General features: G+C 47.6%; 1 protein-coding gene across 1 annotated transcript in view; it reads left to right on the top strand.

Annotated features, from left to right (window-relative positions):
• The window catches only part of SKIC3 (SKI3 subunit of superkiller complex), a 2,336,627-nt gene that overhangs the window by 497,545 nt on the left and 1,821,595 nt on the right, over positions 1-17,487 (top strand). The window contains exons 12-14 of the mRNA XM_069627646.1: positions 16,376-16,462; positions 16,568-16,671; positions 16,755-16,881. Of these exons, the coding sequence (XP_069483747.1) occupies positions 16,376-16,462; positions 16,568-16,671; positions 16,755-16,881 (318 nt within the window). The remainder of the gene's footprint in view (positions 1-16,375; positions 16,463-16,567; positions 16,672-16,754; positions 16,882-17,487) is intronic.

Below are 17,487 nucleotides of genomic sequence, written 5' to 3'. Positions count from 1 at the left end.
ATTAGAACGGAAGTCGAGGACACTATATCCAACTACTTCAAGGAGAACACAACGGAGACCTCCCCTATCAACATCATCTGGGATGCGATGAAAGCAGTCGTCGGAGGATCCCTGATCAGTGCGGGGGCTGAGCAGCGAAGAATTTCGAACATTGCCGTAGCCAAACGGGACGAAAGGGTGAACCAACTAGAGGCTGAGCTGAAATTACGCAGTTCTAGGAGAACGGAGAGAGCTCTGAGGAAGGCCAAAACAGCATTGGAAATGCACTGCGCCGATCGAACTGCCAAATCACTAGCCTTCACGAGGCAGTTCTATTATATTAAAGGGAATAAAGCGAACAAAGTGCTAGCGCAAAAACTGAAAAAGATCTGCAGCAGAAATAACATCCTCAAACTGGTTGGGGCAGATGGGAAAATACTCTTCTCCGAGGTGGATAAAATTAGCGAACTAATGAAGTATCGCTCAGACATTATGACGGGGATGCCTACAGTATTAGACAACCTGCCAGAGTATTTGCGTACTGTACCCACTCAAAATTCAATCCAGCTAGACCACCTAGAATCACCTATCACGGCTGACGAAATCACCAAAGCCATCAAATCTCTTAAATCCACCGCCCCAGGCCCAGAAGGCCTATATTCAAACTTGTATAAGAAATATTCCCGACCCCTCGTACCCCAGATGGCGACCTTGTTCAATTCCTTTCTGTCCTCAGGCTCTGTCACCGGGTCGATGGCAGAGTCGCTCACAGTCCTGCTGCACAAACCCGGGAAAGCCCCCGAACTGGCCACCTCCTACCGTCCGATTACGCTTATGAATAACGATGGTAAGATTTTCGCTAAAGTCCTGGCGGGCAGGCTGGATGCGGTCCTGCCAAACCTGATTGACAGCGATCAGACGGGTTTTGTACTGGGGAGGGGGACCCACGATAACATCTGGAGTACGATAGATATCATCGAGAGTGCCCATAGATCGGGGGCTAGTATGGCAGTGATATCTCTAGATGCTCATAAAGCCTTTTATTTGGTGGATTGGGGGTACCTTCGGGCGATCCTGAAACACTTCGGCTTCGGCCCAAACTTTATCACATGGATAATGGGCAATTACCAAACTCCCACCACACAATTACAGATTAATGGCACCAGGTCTGATGTAATACATATATCCAGGGGTAGTAGCAGGGGTGCCCACTCTCACCCTTGATTTTCGCCTTATCCATGGAACCTTTCGCAACCAAAATCAGACAGAGCACAAGGATAAGGGGGGGTCACCGTGGGAAATCACAAATATAAAATTGCACTATACGCGGATGACGTATTAATAACAGCGTCAAACCTGGCATCATCCCTGGGGGCCATATGGGAAGAGATCAAAGAGTTTGGGGCCTTATCAGGGTTCAGAGTAAACCTAGACAAATCATCAGCCCTATCTATCAATATCTCTAAGCAGGAAAGAACCAGCCTTAGTCCCCTAATGCCGATGCCATGGGCGAAGGATGCAATCAAATACCTTGGGGTACATATCACCAAAGATCCGTTCCGCTTGTACTAAGCCAACTTCCCACAATTGATTAAAGACCTTAAAAATTATCTAAAGAGTTGGACATCCCAAGAAATTTCTTGGTTTGGGCGGATCACCGCCATAAAAATGAATCTTATCCCTAGATGGCTGTACCACTGCACAGCATTACCGACCCGCATCCTGGGCCCAGTCCTAGCGGATCTACAAAAGAAAGTTCAGGAATTTGTCGGGGGGGGAAACTCCACATTGGTTAACGGATAATGACTCGGGGCAAAGCTCAGGGAGGGCTGGGTATACCTGATGTGGCCAGATATGCCCTAGCGAAGCAGTTATCGCACGCTTTCTCCTGGGTGCAAGAGGCCGATACACCGAAATGGACGCAGATCGAAGATGCCTGGTGCCCGGGCACCCCCGCAGATCTCCCGCATCTGCCAGATATGAAATCACTAGCAAACAATGGCCCCCTCTCTGCCACAATCACAACCGTCCGATGCTGTAAAGCGGCTGCCCGGAAATGGGGTATCTGAGGCGCTCTGGGTCCCCTAACCCCCATCTGGAACAACCCTGACTTTTCACCAGGCAGTTCTCCCCACAGCTTCCAGCCTTGAAGGGAGGGCGGTCTATTAAAAACGAGCGACTTCTTGGAAGAGGGAACTCCCATCTCATTTGAGAGATGCAAGTCAAAATTCGGGGTGGACGAGCGGGAAAGATTCCACTATACCCAAATCCGGCATTGGCTGTCTCATAGGGCGGTCCAGGAAAAATGCGCTAGAGAGTTAACAGCGCTGGAAATCTCCCTCACAACCCCAACTAAAAGAAGCAAAACCTCCACTCTGTATCGTCTTCTAGACAGGGCCGACCCCTCTAAAAAAGAAAGGTACATGCTTGAATGGGAGAAGGATCTGGGTCGGGAAATAGAGGTCGAAGAATGGGAGAAAATATGGACCAGATTGCACAAGAGTTCACAATGCATCACAAACAGGGAGGGTGGCTACAAACTTTGTTACAGATACTACGTGACCCCAATCCAGCTCAATAGGGCCAACCCGGATATCCCCGAAAACTGTTGCCGTTGTTGTCCCACCCCCAGCTCCCATTTCCACATGGTATGGATCTGCCCGAAGGTGGAGGCATACTGGAGAGAGGTAATAAAACATATCAGGGAAATCACTGGGCTTTCCATAGGGATCCTGTGGTTATTCTTTTAGGTGAAACGGGGAGGGGGGCATTCCCAGTCTCAGGGCACATTCCCCGTCCTTGTACGCACTTGCTCCTTGCAGCAAAAATCGCATTGGCCCGGCTATGGAAAAATGAAGACGGACCTTAAGTAGCTTTATGGTGGTCCAAGTGTTGGGACATCGCGGTCGCCGAAAAGGTCACAGCAGTCCGTTCAGGCTCTCTGAACAGAGCCTTAAACATTTGGGACCCATGTATGGACTACGCAGTTAAGTTCCCAGCACTCACTAGAAGGCCACCACTTACCAGATGGCTCCAAAGTAGCCCACTCTATTAACCCATAGACTCAAGCCAAAGTAGCCCAGAGCATGGGTCCCTGCTTAGCCGCCGCGAATGAGCAGGGTCATGGACAACAGTGAGCAGGTCACCATCATACTCTCCCTTGACATTCAACTGGATCTGTGTTTTTGTGCTGAAGCGATTATCGATCACTGCAATGTTGTTGATGTTGTCTATCTGTAAAACCCAATAAAATGTTGTTATGAAAAAAAAAATTAAAAGTCAGAAAGACATCGTAAAAAAACTGTTTTGCATTTCTGCTGAATATCTCCTTGCGATTTAGTGTCATCACATGTAGGAGTACCGCCCACACAATTAGCACATCGTTCACTCTCAGTATGCATGGTTAAAGGTTATTTCGAGGGGATTGGGTCCTCTGACGTATTCCATATCTATGACAGGTAATCACCACAGCTGTGCTGCTTCGGAAACTTTTTCCTGCGTCGATGACGTCGATGCGCCGTCGTCGAGGACCTCGTCCGACGTCATCCGATGTGATAAGTAGGACGCACGACGCCCGTAGCCTCAGTTCCATTTTTTCCGCGAACGTGTTGCTTTGTGAATCTCGGTTAACGCCTCGACTCTTTGGAGTTCTGTTCTTCTCGGTTCTTCAAACCTGTTCGTTTTTATGAGAATTTCCTTCGTGTGAAGATGTCTTCTACTTCGTCTTCGACCCCGCGTCCGGGCTTCAAGAAGTGCAGAGAGTGTGGGTCCAAGATGTCGGTGATTGACTCGCACGACGCCTGCCTCTGGTGCCTCAGGGAGGCCCACGACACGGATGACTATCGGCTGCCAGTCGCTCACGTCCAAAGCCTTACGTGACCGTAAGAAGTTGTTGTCGGTAGGTCGGGTGTCCAAGACCCGGAAGTCAAAGTCTGCGGGGCTTTCGACGGATGATTCGTGAAGAGACTCTCCGCGTCATCGTCGGAAGTCTCGTGGGTCTCCTCCTAGGAGTCGGTCTCGCCACCCCTCGGCCTCTTCGAGGCATTCTCGGAAGCGCCGACAGCGCGGTCGTCTTCCAGATCCTCTTCTGAGGACTCTGCCCGGCACGTCGTTTACCCCACCAGCCGTGCGACGCCGGAGTAATGGGCTTCCTTCGGGAAGAAAATGCTGGCGATTCTCCAGTCGCAGGGTACTAAGCCGTCCGCGCCCCCGAGTGGGGTCGGTCGTGAGAGGTCGAGAGACACCGCTCGCAAGAGTGGTCGGCACGAGTCACGGGAGAGGTCCCATTCGGACAAGGGGACTCGTTCTTGACGTACCCGTTCCAGGTCCCGGTCCTCGACGCGTTCGAGACCGTGTGCACCTGTGATGTCTTCGAGGAAGACATTGACGTCTGAGGCGTCAAGGGCATCGACAGGCTTTCTCGAGGCTCCGGCTCCGAGGAATTCGTCAAAGCCGTCGACGCTCAGGTCGTCGAAGGACACGCTCGGAGCTCCGGCTTCGAGGACTGTGTCGACGCCGTCGATGCTGGCGGCGCTGCATCTGACGTCGACGCCAATCCTCTCAGCGCTGATGCCTGTTCTCTCGACGCCGGCGCCGATTCACTCGACGCCCTCGACGCCTTTCGAGGCTGGGGTGTTGGAGGTACCCCGTGGCACGGGGGAACCCCCTAGGAAGGCTCTGGTTAAGAGAAAGCACTCTCGGGTGCCTTCTTTTCGCCACCTGGAATATATTTCGGAGGTGGATGAGGATTCTGATGGCCTGGTTCCTAGTCAGGTTCCAGATGAAATTGTCTTGGGCCATAGTCAGTTTGGCGATTTGAGGCAGTCACTGCATGATGCCAGTTATCTGGACAACTCTCCGGAGGTGGAGTTTTGTAGGCCTGAGCCTGGCTCTCATGCCGATTCCTTGTACCAGCGCTTTATGGCTAGGGTTTCCGAGTACTTGGGATGGTCTGCTCCCCCAGGGGAGTTTGTGCAGGATGATCTCACGGGCATCCTTGATGTTGGTCCCCCAACTGACCCAGTACTGCCGTTTCATATGGCTCTACAGAGAAGGGTGGCGGCGGCTTGGACTGCTCCGGAGAGTCTCCCGGCGGTGGGCAGGTCCTTGTCGCAAAAATACCGTCCAGCCAGTAGCGACCCCTGCTACTTGACCAGGCACCCCACTCCGGAGAGTTTGGTGGTGCAGGCGGCCACGGCCCCGGCAAAGCAGGCGTCATACCCTACCATCCCTCTGATAGGGACGACAAACGTTTTGATGGCTGGGCGAAGAAAGTGTTTTCTTCTGGGGGTATGGCGCTTCAGGCGGCCAACTCCATTTGTGCCTTGTCTCGTTTCACACACACTCTGTGGAACTGTGTTGCGTTAGCGGCTGAACATATTCCCGAAGGGGACGGTTTCCTTGCTATGGTCCAGGATGGTAAGGATGCCATTTGTGAGTCCGTTCAGTCGGGTTTGGACATGGCTGAATGCGTCAGCAGGTCCATGGCGGCGAGCACCGTGATACGCAGGTTTGCATGGTTGTGGAAGTCGGGGTTTGCTCCTGATGTGCAGTCCCGGCTCCTCAACATGCCCTTTGACGGTGAACACCTTTTTGGCAGCAAGGCTGACGAGAGCCTTGAGAGGTTGCAGACCTCAAAAGCTGCAGCAAAGTCGTTGGGTGCTGCAGTTCGCCAACCTCCGCCTTTTCGTCCTAGGGGACAGCAATGGAGGGGTGGTTCCTTTCGCTATTACTCGTCCTTCAGTAAAGCGAGAGGAGCTGGCAGTCAAAGAGGCCAACGCAGGGGTACCAGAGGTGGACGACAGGGTACCCGTGGTGCCAAGGCCGCTAGGGCAGTTGCCTCTTTGCCCTCAGGTAACGCCGCAGCCGCTACCACTCAGTCATGAGGCCATGTCCCATGGTTCGCCGGTTGGGGGAAGGCTGGCGCAGCATCTTGTAGAGTGGCGTGCCATTACTTCAGATGTGTGGGTTCTGGAGATCATAACCCACGGCTACTGTCTTCCCTTTCGGCACAGGCCTCGCGACAATCCACCAGGGAACCTCTCTTTGCAGAGTCTGGATCCGCTCCTTGCGCAGGAAATTCAAGCCCTGCTGGAGAAAAGCACCATAGAACTGGTGCCTGTAGCGGAGAGGAACAAGGGATGGTATTCCCCTTATTTTTTGATTTCGAAGAAAGACGGGGGATTGAAACCCATCATGGACTTGCGCGGTTTGAACAAACTCCTCATGAAGGACAAGTTCAAGATGGTTACTCTCTCTCAAGTCCTCCAGGCCTTTCAGCTTCAGGACTGGTTGGTGTCTCTCGACCTCAAGGATGCTTACTTCCATGTGCCGATCCATCCCAAGCACAAGAAGTACCTGAGGTTCGCGGTTGGCGACTCGCATTTTCCGTTTCAGGTCCTGCCGTTCGGATTGACCTCCGCCCCAAGGGTTTTCACCAAGCTCATGGTGGTGGTGGCAGCGCATCTCAGGCAAGGGGGGATTCACGTCTACCCCTACCTGGACAATTGGTTGATCAGGGGGAGCGCTCCCCAGCAAGTCCTGGATCATCTGTCCGTCACCTGCCATGCCCTTCACAGGCTGGGCTTCTCCCTCAATTTAAAGAATTCCCGTTGGATACCAACACAGCGGCTCCAGTACATCGGAGCAGTGCTCGACACTTCCCTGGGGCAGTGTTTTCCTCCCCAGGTGAGGGCTCTTCACATTCAGCAGATGGTGCACAAGTTTCAGCATGCCCAGCCGCTCCCAGCATTCGGGTTCTTGAGGTTGCTCGGCCTCATGGCATCCTGCATTCTTCTGGTGCCAGAGGCTCGCCTGCGGATGAGATCTTTGCAGTGGGCACTCAGGATGCAATGGTCGCAGGCCTCCGGCAAGATGTCGGACCCGGTTCAGGTGCCGCCCTCGTTCGCCCGGGACCTTCTGTGGTGGGCCGTCGAAGGCAACTTGATGAAGGGGGCTCCATTTTGGCTTCCCTGGCCGGAGGTGACGATCGTGACGGATGCATCCCTCACAGGATGGGGAGCTCATGCCAACTGGTGACAGTCAGCGGTCGTTGGTCTCCGTCGGAGTCCAGACTCTATATCAGTCTGTTGGAGCTGAGGGCCGTCGGGCTAGCCCTGAAGGCTTTTCTGCCGACTGTGCGCGGAAAGAATGTCCTGATCCTGACAGACAACACAGTGGCCATGCACTACCTCAACAAAAAGGGGGGGGGCTGGGTCACAGGAAGTTTCGATCTCGGCAGTTCATCTGGCCGGAGACGAAAACGTGACGGCGGACGCTCTGAGCAGGCAGTGCACGATCTCTCACGAGTGGGAGTTGGCTCAGGAGATTCTCCTGGAGATCTTCGCCCTTTGGGGGACCCCTCAAGTGGATCTCTTCGCCTCCAGTGTCAACCGGAAGTGCGAGAGGTTCTGCTTGCAGGAATTTCCTCCAAAAGGAGCCTTAGGAGACGCGTTCGTGGTGGAGTGGTCATTCCCGCTGCTGTACGCGTTTCCTCCAGTCTCCGTCATCCCACAAGTGCTGCGGAGGTTACGGAAGTTCGGTTCCCGGATGATCCTCATTGCTCCGGCGTGGGCTCGGAGGACGTGGTACCTGGACCTTCTCGACTTGTCCATCTGCCCTCCACGTCGTCTTCCCTACCGAGACGATCTGCTCTCACGGGAGGGGGGTCAGGTTCTCCATCTTGAGGTCAGATCCCTCAACCTTCACGCTTGGCTTCTGAAAGGTTTAGGTATAAGGATTGGGACCTCCCTGAAGACGTGATGGAGGTGTTGCTCTCGGCCCGAAGGCCAGCAACAAAGTCTCTGTACTGTTGCCGTTGGCGTAAGTTCTGCGACTGGTGCAGAGTTCAGAATGTGGATCCTTTTGCATGTGACATCCCCATGGTTCTGTCCTTTTTACTTTCTTTGGCCCACAGGGGCTTGCAAGTGGGTACCATTAAAGGTTACCTGGCGGCGCTGTCCATCTTTAAGCGCTCGTCTGAAGAGTGTTCCTACTTTAAAATCCCTTTAATTTCACAGTTTCTGAAAGGGCTCACTAATGTGTTCCCTCCGTCACCTTTCCTGGTGCCCGGTTGGGATTTGAACCTTGTTCTTAAGTTTCTTATTGGTGCTCCGTTTGAGTCTTTGCATTCTTGCCCTTTGAGGCTGTTAACTCTGAAAACTGTGTTTCTGGTTGCGGTTACTTACGCTCGCAGAGTTAGTGAGTTACAGGCACTTTCAGTTAAGCAACCCTTCACTGTATTTCATAAGGACAGGGTTGTCCTTAGAGTTCGTCCTTCTTTTCTTCCGAAGGTGGTTTCGGAATTTCATTTGGCCCAGAAGGTTGTTCTTCCGGCATTCGATCCTCCTCCGCATCCTGGTAAGGAAGAGGAGAGGCTCCATAGGCTTGATCCTAGGAGAGCTTTAATCCTTTGTTTCACGCATGTCCCGGGTCAGAGTGGACGATCAACTCTTTATTGGTTACGCTGGAAAGCGTTTGGGACAGGCTGTGACGAAACAGACTTTGTCTCGCTGGATTATTTTGGCCATCTCGGAGTGTTACCGCTTGGCGGGTAAGGACCCGCCGGCTGGCTTGCGGGCCCATTCTACCAGGGGTATGGCTGCATCTACTGCCCTGCAGAGGGGTGTTCCTATTCGCAACATCTGTGATGCAGCCACCTGGGCTTCTGTACATACATTTGTACGTCACTATTCCATCGATTCCATCCGGGGACAGGATCTGGCCTTTGGCAAGGCGGTCCTTTGCTCTGCTATTTGATTGGCAATTCTAAATTTTGATTCTAAGTTCTTCCCCTCCTCCTTGCTCTGGTACTGCTTTGGGAGTCTGTCATAGATATGGAATACGTCGGAGGACCCAATCCCCTCGAAGAACAAGTTACTTTCTTACCTGGTAACGTTCTTTCGATGGGATGGTCCGATGACGTATTCTATATCGCTCCCTCCCTGCCTTCCCCGCTGCAGAATTTCTTTTGCGATTGCAGCTTACGTTCCGCAAGGCTTTGTGTCTGACTGGCAGTTGACTAATGTCACACGTTCTGGGGGAAAAAACTACAATTGAGGCTACGGGCGTCGTGCGTCCTACTTATCACATCGGATGACGTCGGACGTCAGAGGAAGTCCTCGACGACGGCGTATCGACGTCATCGATGCAGGACGCATTCGCCGAAAAAAGTTTCCAAAGCAGCACAGCTGTGGTGATTACCTGTCATAGATATGGAATACGTCGTCGGACCATCCCATCGAAAGAACGTTACCAGGTAAGAAATTAACTTGTTCATCTCATGTGTGCTGGAGAGTTAAATCCTTGAAAAGCAGTATCCAGCTGTTGCAGTTCTCCAGTTAAATGCATCTGGGTTTATTGGTGGGGGTAATTGCACAGCTTACTATAGCAGGCTGAAGGGTTTCCTCTGAAGTAGTCCTGCAATTTTGAATAGGTAGAGCATCTCTTTGTCTCATCTCAGGCCTTCTGCATGCAGGTACAGAGGAGGATGCGAAGGTGGCTCGTGTCCTTGTTTCAGTATCGACTGAAGAATTGGGCATGGGCGAAATTGCAGTCCTTCCCGATGCTTCTGATGGACATGGGTCCTTCTGACAGCAGAAGGCATGGATCCAGGTCAGATGCCCCTGACACTTCACAGCTGTCTGCATGGCGAGTAGCACCTAATGGGGTCCGTGGCTGCTTGTATGCAAGGACAACTTTCTCTGATGGATCTTTAGGTAGATCAAATAACCAGTGGTAGCGGAGTGGCACAGTCCAACAGCTGGTTCGGGTAATGTTTCCTTTCCTGCAAATGGACAAATCGAATAACCTTCACAAGAGACTTGCAATAATTTAGTACTTTTTTGTCCTCCAACTGAATATTCAAGCAGTTTACAGCCAAGGGAGGGGATGTGCCCATGAGCATAGAGTGTCTGGTCAAAATTACACAGGGTATTAGTGTATTTTGTTAGGGTTACTTCACATGTGTTACAGTAGTAAGCGCCCACGCCTCAGGCCATCTGAGACCAGTTTCCTGACACACCTTTGATATACAAAGTTTAATATCTTCATTTCTGCGATCAACTGCTCCACTTGATTGGGGATAATATGCACAGTGAAACTGCTGGGGAAATATTACGAGTCCTACAGGCACCCCTAATTATCTGCCCATTGAAGTGGGTACCCCTATCGCTATCAATATTAAGAGGGTGACCAAACATGGGTGTGAAGTCAAAGAGGACCATTTTGGCTACAGTAATCGAATCCGCTTTTCAACAATGATGGGCTTCCACCTATCCAGTAAATTAGTCTACAATGACAAGGAAATACTCATATTTCTGACCCTTGGGTAGCTGCATGATGTCAATCTGCATATTTATAAAGGACCCTCGTGTTGGTTGTGCAGATTAGACAGTTTTTACTGCTCTTCCCACATTGTGTGCTAGACACACAAAATAATTCCTACAATAAGACTGCGCCACAGTGGGGAAGCCGGGAGCAAACCACTCTCTGGTCTCTATATGAATCATTGCTCCTTTTCTGGAATGGGTTACAGAATGTGACAATCTAGCAAGATAAAGAAGAATCGGTCTCGGCTCTACCAGGTTGCCATCCAGCGATTGCCATAGAGAATCATGGAGTAACTTTCAATATTTTTTAGACCACAGCTTCTCAGACACTGGTGCTTGATCTTGCAATGCAGCCAGATAGTAAAGAGTTTCAATCTGTGACTGTTCAACTGAAACACACATGAGGACATTGTCAGGATCTAGGAGCCCATTTAGGGCTGCATTTCGAGCTGACTTGGCTGCAGGTTAATTAACTAGAGCAGAAATGTTTGGTGACAGAACGTAACCATTGCCAATGCAGTGGGAAGTAAAAGAGACCAGGCAACAGGGCTGAAACACATACCACTTTGCCTCTCTGTTTCCAGAGTATACCAAAATTATGCACCGTTCCATGGCCGTATACCTAGAGTCAGTATAGGTAGTGGTCGTTCTTTTGTCTGCAAGGATGCGAGCACAGGTGAGTGCAGTTAGTTCAGGGCAGTGTTAGGAAAGATATTGCTGCTATTTTCCTCCCATAGACTTCAATGGGACATCCTATCTGTTTGCTATTTTCTGCATCCGGACTTTAAATGGAGGTATGCAAAGCCCTGAGCTTTACTTGCCTTGCTTTTGCTCCCTTTTTACAGGAAGACAATACTGCAGGACCATGTCTTCCCTAGCAGAATTCTTGTTATTTTTAAACTGCACATATCATCTTGTCATGAACTGCATTGGGATACTTTGTGTCCCTATGACTTTTTCTTTTGCAACATTACTGTTGCGGACAAATGGCGCAAGTTCTCATGAATGAGCGCTGATGTAAGGAGCTCAGAGAATGTGCTCCTTTCATTTGTGCTCATGGCTGAAATGCTCAGGTCACCTTATTCTCGAAGGTGAGCCAAGCATTTCAGGAGGAGCTGGAAAATAGCTAAAAGATGCGCTGTCCATCCCACCTGCATGCATTAGTGTCGGGAGCACACTCGCAGCACTAATGTATGGCAGGCACCTGGCAACCACATGGTTTCTGGGAGCACATTTCGCAGAGACGAGCCGATAAAGAGCAAGTCTCTGAATTGCTAAGAAAAATCAAAGCATTATCATCCCTTTTCAGAGACGGAAATGCTAGTCTGACAAGTGTGATTTAGAGCGCGGTTGTCACACTTCAAAAACAAATCATGAAATGGTCAGAAATGGCTCTAGCATGATTTTCACTAGCATCTTCACACATGCACCCGAAAAAGCTCCGAGACTCTGGCCCTATGTGTCCAGGATGGGCTGGTGGCAGAGGACATTTTTGTACCGTGTTTTAACTTTTCTCACGTACACGTTTTCATCTTACCGCATAGAGGACTAACTGGTGTTGGAGCCCTGTACATTATGGCTACGTATATGGTCTAACTGAAAGGGGTGGCTTACGCAGAATCTGCTGAAACACCTAATGGGTAAAAAGGGTGCCAACAATATTGGCTGGATAGAAAACAAAGAACATGTTGGGGAAAGTGGGTCCTAGTAACATACTCAATGAACCTGCGCAAACACTAGAAAAGAGCAGGTGTTGCCTCCTGATAAAGAGCTTAACTGAGTGGGTGCACAATACAAGAGGGACGGAAGAATGAATGAAACCGTTAAGTAGAGAACTGATGAGATTATCATTAAATGATATAAAGGAATATCTCATTTGGACAAACTGTAAATATCAAAGAGCACCAATCACAAGAGCACCTTTTGGTTGCCTGGACTTGGTTGCGCTCCGTAGTCGAAGATCGGTCTGAGAATTTGAAGCCAAATGTCCTGTGTGTGATGCTGGGTTAGAGGATTTAGCTCACTTCCTATTTTTTTTTTGTCCAGTTTATCGTGACCAAAGGAAAAAATATCTACTACCACTATTTATAAGTAAGGCTTCTTCCAACATAGGCCAGCATTGTGCACAACCACGCCTGCCATAGCCTGGAATCTGTTGCTATAAGTAAGAATTGCCTGGCGAATACGAGAAAGGGGCCTAAAAAAACGACATGCTCCTTGAAGTAATGACAGCCCCAGATGAGTTGATATTACACTTTTTGTATGTAAGAAAGCACACTTATAGCACTACTTTTATCAAGTTTTAACCCCTTGTTCTTTAATTCCTTTTAGACTAATTGTAGTTGAAGCACTTGTGACATTGCACCTATATTTTTATAACTTGAGATATTTTATGTATTATTGTAATGTTTTGTGACTTGATATGAAATGAAATGTAACTTTGTGTCTTATCGATGTATATGCTGAATGTGTTGTATCTTTTATGGATTCTTGTTAATCCGTGTTAGGACAGTTTTTCTGAAGTCCAACTAAGGGCTTAGTAAACCATTGAGGCAGTACAAGACTCCACTCTTGGTATAAGGCTGTACCACCTGAGTTCATGGTAGCATAGACAGAGCGGCCAGGCTTATTTTAAGAGAGGAAGAGGGCAGTAGAATCAGTACAAATGAAATTGTAATACAAATGGTCCAAAGAAACGTTGAAACACTATGTAAGTAAAAAATAAATGATTTATTTAAACACAAGTAGGCCCAGATAAATCTAGGGGTAAGTAAGTACTATCACACAGTATATGTAATGATAATTCAAAACACAACACTATGCTTTAAGGTGCACAGACCAAAGCATAAACCTTATTTGGAACACCTAACAGTAGTTCTAGGGAAGTCAAACCCTTTTCATACACATTCAGTATAAGTCGCACCTATTCTTGGGGAGTAAAAACCAATGGTTACTTTCAGATTACATTCAGCAATGCAAGGGCAGTAGACCCTACCAGTTTGTACAGTGACTCTTAGCACAAATCACTTAATCAGTCAACTGGACAATATACTTTTTGTGAATAGTGGAACACTTATCCCAGGTGCAGTAAAAACCTATAACTACTTTTGCGATAACACACACTATTCAATTACACGTGCTTTTGAGATCAGTGAACCACAGATAGAGATAAGCAGTAACTCTTGTAATTTATTTTTGGATGGCACACAGCTAACACAAGTTAAGTAAAACCCACATACTTTTTCAATCTCACAAAGAAGGGGTAAGTAAAACCCAATATTACACTTTACTGAATGACTCAAAGTTATTCTAGGTAGTCAACAACCTAATAAACACTTATTCTGAACAGGCTAGCAGCAAGTCCGGGGAAGCAAGACCCAGTTGGGGGACACTCATGCAATTATCCTGACAGGACTAATCTGGTGATACCAACAGCTGGAGGACACTCGTACAATTACCCTGCAAGAATAATCTGGTGATACCAACACTTTACTTTTGGGAAGAGGCACAACCTAATCACAGGACAGTAAAATACCTTCACATCTACTTTCTATAAAATGGCAAAACGGTTTCTAAGGAAAGAAAGATGTTAACCATACTTTTGAGAATAGTGCATCACACATTCAAGATAAGTAAGAACGTTTGTAACTTTTCACTCTTAGTTACAGTTACCAACCAAATCTTTACAAGTAAGTAACTTTTAAACACTTATTTTCTTTTCTAGGCAAAAGTCCCAATCCCTTCAAAAGTCTTTCCCTGGTTCTTGGAGTATGAGTGTTCTCCGTGGCAGAAGAGGGGGTCACTAGGACTAATGACCAACAGACAGTGTCAGAATAGGTTATATAGCAAAAGTCAGAGTTCCTTAGGAAAACTGGGCAAACAGGTGAGTACTTTACTTCTAGGGTTAGAAGAGGGTCCAGGGGCTTCGCAGAAGACACCCTAGCAGGATTCTAGCAGTGGGTCTGGGTGCACTGGATGAGAGGTCTTGCCATCACAGAAATCACCCCAGAGCTACACAGAAATCCCTACAGACATAAGGTAAGTACGTACCCAAGTCAACACAGTACCTCAGCATTGAAAAAGATTTTGCAGCAGGAGAACTTCAGGATCTGCAGCCAAATATCCGGTCAGTGGATTCCTTGTCGTGCTGACTGAAAACAAGACCTCAGAAGCAACTTTGCAGCAGGGATCGATGTAGAAGGCTTTAGGCAAGGTTTCCCTCACGGCTGAATGCGGTTCTATGGATTTGGCGCCTTTTCAAGGAGCACAGAAGAAGACAGAACATTGTGGTTGAATTCTCATTGTTACAAAGGTCCAGCCCTCTGTTGAGGGGACTTTTCGGACTCGATTCGTGTCTCTGGAGATCCATCAGGATGCCCACGAAGTTTCAGTGAGATTCGGAATTCGGAAGACCCTGCACCTCATGATGGATCGTGGTCCCCGGGTATTGGCGTATTGCAGCAACACGTGGGATGGCTCAAAATGCAGGTCTTCTTGAGTCTAGTGGGTCTCACCATGCTCTGGGTCGGGATCGTCGTTTTCGGAGTACCCAGGTCGATTGGAAGGAAGGGCTGCAGCAGGCTCGGGTTACACAGCAGGCTCTCCGGTCACTGGAAATCTTTTCCGCCGCTTTTCCTTCGTCATCCTCTTCGGTTTAAGTTCCAGTGGTCGACTACCCTTCAGCTTCCAGGTTTGCAGTACTTATCAGGAATTACAACACAACTTCTGCATTCTCTCCCTGCATTTTACCAGAAGGGGCGGTTTGGTTGTCCAATCAGGACAGCCAGCTCCCCAGTGGGATTTGTCCCCATTCAGGCACGGCATAAGATAAAGGGCTGTGGAGTTTTGGACTTCTCCCTCGCTTCCTGCCCTAACAGACAGACTGGAGCCTGGGCTGAGAGTGCAGGGGACTCCCGCCGAAAATAAAAATCACACAAAGGAATTTCCCACCCTGGTTGTCGGGGGAAGGAACAAGAAATAAGAAACACTAAAATGGCAAAAAAAGAAGACGTGCCATTTTGGTAAAATGAGCACCCTTAGGTGCCTTTGCTGCAGCTGTAAACACAGCCCGCGGTAAAGGTGCACCAAATTAATACAAGGTATTACCGCCACCAGCCATTGAAGGTAAGCTTGTCACTGTAACATAATTGTTACAGTTTTAGTGTGAAAGGTGATACATTGCATCTCCCCAGCACTCCACATAAGGTGGGGTGTGCTGGTTTCACTTAACAAAATCTAAAAGGGATCCAATGATCCTTTATACCCTTGGGAACTGTAGTTCTCTCAAGGTTAGCAAAAGAAAGTTAAAAGGGAACCCCTAGGGCAACCCAGCAACAACAGGCGCTTATTCCCAATAAGTTGTTAAAGTGGATAACTTTAAAAAGACACTATGGAGAGTCTTAAAAATGACACCCATCAAAAGAGTTAAACATTATGTGAGTGTGGAAAAAGGTTTCTACTCACTGAGGGATTAAGGAAAAATATCCCACTAATAAAGCAAAAGGTTCTGGGGTTGACCCAGGTCAGGAAGATTTACCAGTTCTGTGAAAATCTTACCTAACATTCCCAAATTAAGAATGTACTTACCTACTACATAATGCCATTTAGAGATTTTTGCCTGTCTATGTATGAACTCTACATCGGAAACTTAGGAAAGAAAGCCTATCTCTGAAAGCCATTCATTTGTTGTGGTTAGGAAAACCAGGGAGTTTTTCAATCTGTACCTGATTCAGCGTTTACTTCAGTACTCTGTTCACGTGCCCGCTGCCACAAGTTGGGTCCAAGGTCTTTTATCCGTTAAAAGATATGGGGTCTACATGAACTCTGAGGCAACAAGCGTTTCTCTCATTCCTAATTTGCCTATGTTGCAAGTTGTTAAATTTGGCTTTCATTTCTCTGTATGGTGTCCGGTATCCAATTACTTAGTAATCTGTGCAGTAATGAACCATTCGAGAGAGAGTCACTTTACAGGAAGCTGCAAAATTCGGAAGAGATGTAAACAAGAATTATTTCTTTTAAATTATTTTTTGTTTGTAGAATTCACTTTAATTGATAAAAATGTTTTCTAGATTTTAGATTCTGCTACTGATCCATTATTGCTAGCCATCGAGGGACAGGCATATCTGAATAAAACCTACCATGACAAAGCATTACAGGTCAGTGATTTTTTTTAAATCCTCAATGTTTTGTAAACTCATGTCAGTTGTTTCTAAATTATGTCACTTTCGTATGAAAACCAAAACCGTTTTGTCTTTTTACAGATAGCAGACATGCTTATATTAACGCATTCTGAGTTGGCCGAGGGCTACATTTTGGAAGGGCAGATTCATTATGCAGAAAAGCGCCATGCATTGGCGGAAATTAGGTAGGTCCTTGAAATCATAATGCCAATTTCTTTTCATAAAAAGGATAGAAGTAATATTTTCTTCTTGTTCTGTCTATTTACAGTTTTCAGAGGGGTATTGAAAGGAAGCCCGACACTGCAGATTATTACTACCTCCTAGGACTAAACTACTGGTCGATGGGTGATGAGTTCAGGAAAGATCGAACAAAAGCCTTAACACAACTTTTAAAGGTATATATACACACAGATTTGTTTGAATTTATACTTGCAAGTATGATCATATCTATATTTATTACTCATTTCAGACATTTTTTCCATGTTTGCTGTTTATTCGCTATACACAACATACTTTGATCAAATCCTAATTTCAGCCATTCTTGCAGTCCTTGCTGATCATTTTTCTGACCTCAACGTATTTTTATCAAAATGTACATTCTAGAGGTCTCCACCTTTATTTCTACAAAGACTTAAAAGCATTGAATAGCCACTTCAAGGCTTCTCTTTAGTTGTTGTAAGCTATCTGTGTGGCCACAAGGACTATCCTATTTAATTGCCTTTCATGGTTGCTGTGGTGATTTGAGAGACTCAACATGTTTTATATCACTGGGAGACATTTAAGTGCCTTTTAATAGAGGGCAAACAGTGTTCTTGGGATTGGATGAGCGTGCAAGATTTTGTTCCATGCTTCAGCTTGAGATGTATCGAGTTTTTACTGTATGTGAACTGTGACTTCCTAACATTTTCAAAATGTTGTGGCAGGTTTTACAAATGATATCCTACTTAGGTCCCATGCAATCCCATGATAACCTGCATTTTATTACTATAGCGTGCTTTGCT

The sequence above is a fragment of the Ambystoma mexicanum genome, chromosome 6p, assembly GCF_040938575.1.
Source record: "Ambystoma mexicanum isolate Mex_15411 chromosome 6p, UKY_AmexF1_1, whole genome shotgun sequence".
NCBI classification, from domain to species: Eukaryota; Metazoa; Chordata; class Amphibia; order Caudata; family Ambystomatidae; genus Ambystoma; species Ambystoma mexicanum.
Note: the sequence above shows the minus strand (reverse complement) of the source record. Positions and strands in the feature narration are given on the sequence as shown.